Source organism: Protopterus annectens, chromosome 9.part0 (genome assembly GCF_019279795.1).
Source record: "Protopterus annectens isolate FY-2018-M chromosome 9.part0, PAN1.0, whole genome shotgun sequence".
Lineage (NCBI taxonomy): Eukaryota > Metazoa > Chordata > Ceratodontiformes > Protopteridae > Protopterus > Protopterus annectens.
Genome location: NC_056743.1, coordinates 1,892,381,550 through 1,892,387,549, shown reverse-complemented (window position 1 = coordinate 1,892,387,549; position 6,000 = coordinate 1,892,381,550). Strand labels below are relative to the sequence as shown.

The window sequence follows — 6,000 nt, the reverse complement described above, 5'->3', positions numbered from 1 at the left end:
GATAGTTAGGGGGTAACCTGTGCTACATACATATAAACAAACTCTGAGATAGTTAGGGGGTAACCTGTGCTACATACATATAAACAAACTCTGAGATAGTTAGGGTGTAACCTGTGCTATATACATATAAACAAACTCTGAGATAGTTAGGGTGTAACCTGTGCTATATACATATAAACAAACCCTGGGATAGTTAGGGTGTAACCTGTGCTATATACATATAAACAAACCCTGAGATAGTTAGGGTGTACCCTGTGCTATATACATATAAACAAACTCTGAGATAGTTAGGGTGTTACCTGTGCTACATACATATAAACAAACTCTGAGATAGTTAGGGTGTAACCTGTGCTACATACATATAAACAAACTCTGAGATAGTTAGGGTGTAACCTGTGCTATATACATATAAACAAACTCTGAGATAGGGTGTAACCTGTGCTATATACATATAAACAAACCCTGGGATAGTTAGGGTGTAACCTGTGCTATATACATATAAACAAACCCTGAGATAGTTAGGATGTACCCTGTGCTATATACATATAAACAAACTCTGAGATAGTTAGGGTGGAACCTGTGCTACATACATATAAACAAACTCTGAGATAGTTAGGGTGTAACCTGTGCTACATACATATAAACAAACTCTGAGATAGTTAGGGTGTAACCTGTGCTATATACATATAAACAAACTCTGAGATAGTTAGGGTGTAACCTGTGCTATATACATATAAACAAACCCTGGGATAGTTAGGGTGTAACCCGTGCTATATACATATAAACAAACCCTGAGATAGTTAGGGTGTACCCTGTGCTATATACATATAAACAAACTCTGAGATAGTTATGGTGTAACCTGTGCTATATACATATAAACAAACCCTGAGATAGTTAGGGTGTAACCTGTGCTATATACATATAAACAAACCCTGAGATAGTTAGGGTGTAACCTGTGCTATATACATATAAACAAACCCTGAGATAGTTAGGGTGTAACCTGTGCTATATACATATAAACAAACTCTGAGATAGCTAGGGTGTAACCTGTGCTATATACATATAAACAAACCCTGAGATAGTTAGGGTGTAACCTGTGCTATATACATATAAACAAACTCTGAGATAGTTAGGGTGTAACCTGTGCTATATACATATAAACAAACTCTGAGATAGTTAGGGTGTAACCTGTGCTATATACATATAAACAAACTCTGAGATAGTTAGGGTGTAACCTGTGCTATATACATATAAACAAACCCTGAGATAGTTAGGGTGTAACCTGTGCTATATACATATAAACAAACTCTGAGATAGTTAGGGTGTAACCTGTGCTATATACATATAAACAAACTCTGAGATAGTTAGGGTGTAACCTGTGCTATATACATATAAACAAACTCTGAGATAGTTAGGGTGTAACCTGTGCTATATTCATATAAACAAACCCTGAGATAGTTAGGGTGTAACCTGTGCTATATACATATAAACAAACCCTGAGATAGTTAGGGTGTAAACTGTGCTATATACATATAAACAAACTCTGAGATAGTTAGGGTGTAACCTGTGCTATATACATATAAACAAACTCTGAGATAGTTAGGGTGTAACCTGTGCTATATACATATAAACAAACTCTGAGATAGTTAGGGTGTAACCTGTGCTTTATACATATAAACAAACTCTGAGATAGTTAGGGTGTAACCTGTGCTATATACATATAAACAAACTCTGAGATAGTTAGGGTGTAACCTGTGCTATATACATATAAACAAACCATGGGATAGTTAGGGTGTAACCTGTGCTATATACATATAAACAAACCCTGAGATAGTTAGGGTGTAACCTGTGCTATATACATATAAACAAACCCTGAGATAGTAAGGGTGTAACCTGTGCTATATACATATAAACAAACTCTGAGATAGTTAAGGTGTAACCTGTGCTACATACATATAAACAAACTCTGAGATAGTTAGGGTGTAACCTATGCTACATACATATAAACAAACTCTGAGATAGTTAGGGTGTAACCTGTGCTACATACATATAAACAAACTCTGAGATAGTTAGGGTGTAACCTGTGCTATATACATATAAACAAACTCTGATATAGTTAGGGTGTAACCTGTGCTATATACATATAAACAAACCCTGGGATAGTTAGAGTGTAACCTGTGCTATATACATATAAACAAACTCTGAGATAGTTAGGGTGTAACCTGTGCTATATACATATACAACAAACCCTGAGATAGTTAGGGTGTAACCTGTGCTATATACATATAAACAACCTCTGAGATAGTTAGGGTATAACCTGTGCTATATACATATAAACAAACCCTGAGATAGGGTGTAACCTGTGCTATATACATATAAACAAACCCTGAGATAGTTAGGGTGTAACCTGTGCTATATACATATAAACAAACCCTGAGATAGTTAGGGTGTAACCTGTGCTATATACATATAAACAAACTCTGAGATAGTTAGGGTGTAACCTGTGCTATATACATATAAACAAACCCTGAGATAGTTAGGGTGTAACCTGTGCTATATACATATAAACAAACTCTTAGATAGTTAGGGTGTAACCTGTGCTATATACATATAAACAAACTCTGAGATAGTTAGGGTGTAACCTGTGCTATATACATATAAACAAACTCTGAGATAGTTAGGGTGTAACCTGTGCTATATACATATAAACAAACTCTGAGATAGTTAGGGTGTAACCTGTGCTATATACATATAAACAAACTCTGAGATAGTTAGGGTGTAACCTGTGCTATATACATATAAACAAACTCTGAGATAGTTAGGGTGTAACCTGTGCTATATACATATAAACAAACTCTGAGATAGTTAGGGTGTAACCTGTGCTATATACATATAAACAAACTCTGAGATAGTTAGGGTGTAACCTGTGCTATATACATATAAACAAACTCTGAGATAGTTAGGGTGTAACCTGTGCTATATACATATAAACAAACTCTGAGATAGTTAGGGTGTAACCTGTGCTATATACATATAAACAAACCCTGAGATAGTTAGGGTGTAACCTGTGCTATATACATATAAACAAACTCTGAGATAGTTAGGGTGTAACCTGTGCTATATACATATAAACAAACCCTGGGATAGTTAGGGTGTAACCTGTGCTATATACATATAAACAAACCCTGGGATAGTTAGGGTGTAACCTGTGCTATATACATATAAACAAACCATGAGATAGTTAGGGTGTAACCTGTGCTATATACATATAAACAAATCCTGAGATAGTTAGGGTGTAACCTGTGCTATATACATATAAACAAACCCTGAGATAGTTAGGGTGTAACCTGTGCTATATACATATAAACAAACCCTGAGATAGTTAGGGTGTAACCTGTGCTATATACATATAAACAAACTCTGAGATAGTTAGGGTGTAACCTGTGCTATATACATATAAACAAACTCTGAGATAGTTACATCTTACAGCAAAGGAAATTCTGTAAGATATGAAGTCTCATTCCTTCCATACAAATAACACAAATATCTGTTTAGTGTTCACACTTTCGGAGTACCTGTGACTTACCTCAAACGCCTTACCTATAACTTGACTGGTACCTAGTACTTTTATATATATTAATTTACTCTTTATTTATGATGGTCTTACCTATAGATTTTCCATGGTTGTATTAATTGTTTATTATTAAAATTGTAATTTATTTGTTTTAATATAAAGAAAGAATGTTGTATTATAGTTATGGGTCTAAAACTACCTTAAATTGTATAGTGATGGAAAATTACTTCACTCTCTCACCTTTCTGCTTTGTACCTTTAGCTGTTTTTTTCATGGCTTTATTAATGGCTTTGTTTATGTGTTAAAATTATTCAACATGCTAACTTTCCTTGCAGCAGAAAATTTACCCAGAGAATAGCAAAAGCTCCCAGGGCAATTAGTACAGAAAATAAAAATGCGTTTGTGAATTAGATTTACATGTCTTAATATATAACTGATTATACACATTTCATAGACTCTAGTATTGTCTTTTGCTCACTTGTTATTCATTTGGTCTTGCTAAATTTTTAGGTTCAGACTACCATATGTTGATCCAGAAAGTCAACACCTGATTACACTGTTTACTGTAACATCAGAATAAAATTAAACTGCAAACTGATATCAGCTCTGGGTTAGATCCAAACTGATCATCTGTTCACTGTGTAAGTCACAGGCTGAGTACTCCCAGTCCATGGTTATGTATTAAGTTGTTTGGAAGGCAGGAGGTGGGCCCATATAAAAGCCATTGCTCTTTTCTGACATTCATATCCCACAGTGCCGTCATCATGGGGGCACCTACTGTTCTTCTCACGTCGTTGCTGCTGCTTCTTCCTGCCTTTTCATGGTGCCAACTGTAAGTAACAATATAACTTCTACAACTATAACAGTAAAGGAACTGTTTGTGTCAGATATACCTGTAAATGCACAAGAAGGATTGTTTTATTTTTAGTGAGATGTCTAAATCAACAGTTGGCAATTATTTATGTTTCATGTCAGACCAAGGGAAGAGTCAAACTCATGACAATGGTAAAGTGGGTACAAGATACCAGCTTTACTTTCAGAAGGGACAGTGAAATGAGTTCGATGTTTGGGTCATATCATTTCCTGTGGTTGCTGGAGTGGACTCAGCCACCCCCATAAAGGGATGTATCATAGTGGGCAAGCCCTAGGTTATGGTCTCATCATCAATGGAGACAATCATGTTGGCCCTAGTGTTATCATCACTGGTTCCGGTGGTGTGGGGCCCTGCTTCAAATCCACCCATAGCTGCTGACCAATGCCTGGGCTGTAGTTTGCGGTTTCACTGTTGCTGGGAGAGTGGAATGAGGTGCCACACTTACAGTCACTGGGACCAGTGTTGTGGGACTTCGGTTCTGATCTCACCATCAAAGAGAGGGACAGGGAGAGTTATGGGTTTGGTCAGACCTGTAATTGGATCAAATATGAGTTAGTGTATGTCTGTCTGTCTGCTAGTCAGTTATTTATAATCTTGCTAAGCAACCCAAAAGTATTTCATAGACTTAAATTCTGCTATGTAATCATTTTGTGAGGATAAAAAGTTGTCTTTTTTGCTTGTGCTATAGTTGAACTGGTAACTCTCTGATTGGGATACTTCTTAGCATAATGTAAGGGAATGTGGGATTTAACAACTCACATGCTGACTGAAAGGGAACACATATGCTGATTTTTTTTAGAAACACATTTATAGCAAAACAGTTTGTCTGTAACAACTGCATTTCAGGCACAGGATGCCAATAGACTGCAAATGTTTAGTCCTATGACTGACATCAGAAGCCCACCTGACTGTAGCTATAGGGATATATTTAACATATGCTTATTTATTTATTTGTTTATTGACATTTAATTACAGGGAAAGTCAGACTTTGTAGAAGCCCACTTTCAGTGGAGGCCCAGGGAAAAAAGCTCCAAATTATTACAAAATATTTTAAGAACAATAATTTTACAAGCTTCAAGAATAAAACAAAGTATCTGCAATTTAAATAATTATAACAGATTAGACATAATATAAAAAATCTTGGTTAAGATACAACGTATATGACAATCAGTTAATAATTAGAGAATTTTTAGACAGTTTGTACAGACATTAAATGTCAGTTAGTCTAATACAAACATGAATTGCAATATGAAATGAGGGAAAACAGGCTTATGGTATATGTAGAGCGAGTCAGTGAAGAGAATTACATAGAAGGAATGAAGTAAGTGAAGAAAGGGGAGTAATGAGATGTAAAGAATGAAATGGTACTTGTTCACATTTAGGGATATAGTCTATTCTAGTTTTCAGCAGGAACAGAGACAGATTCTGGATAAGAAGACTTTCAGAGTGGTTTTGAAAAAATGGGAGGGAGGGTATAGACCTGGTGGATACAGGTAAGAAGTTCCAGGTTTTAGCAACCCTGTACTAGTACAGCCAATGCCCAGCAGATTTG

At 35.8% G+C, this 6,000-nt stretch overlaps 1 protein-coding gene across 1 annotated transcript in view; it reads left to right on the top strand.

The window, feature by feature from the left end:
- Positions 1–4,315: 4,315 nt before the first annotated feature.
- LOC122812307 (complement C3-like) overlaps positions 4,316–6,000 on the top strand; it is a 2,177,376-nt gene continuing 2,175,691 nt past the window's right edge. The window contains exon 1 of the mRNA XM_044084710.1: positions 4,316–4,406. Coding sequence (XP_043940645.1) covers positions 4,339–4,406 — 68 coding nt within the window. The 5' untranslated portion in view covers positions 4,316–4,338. The remainder of the gene's footprint in view (positions 4,407–6,000) is intronic.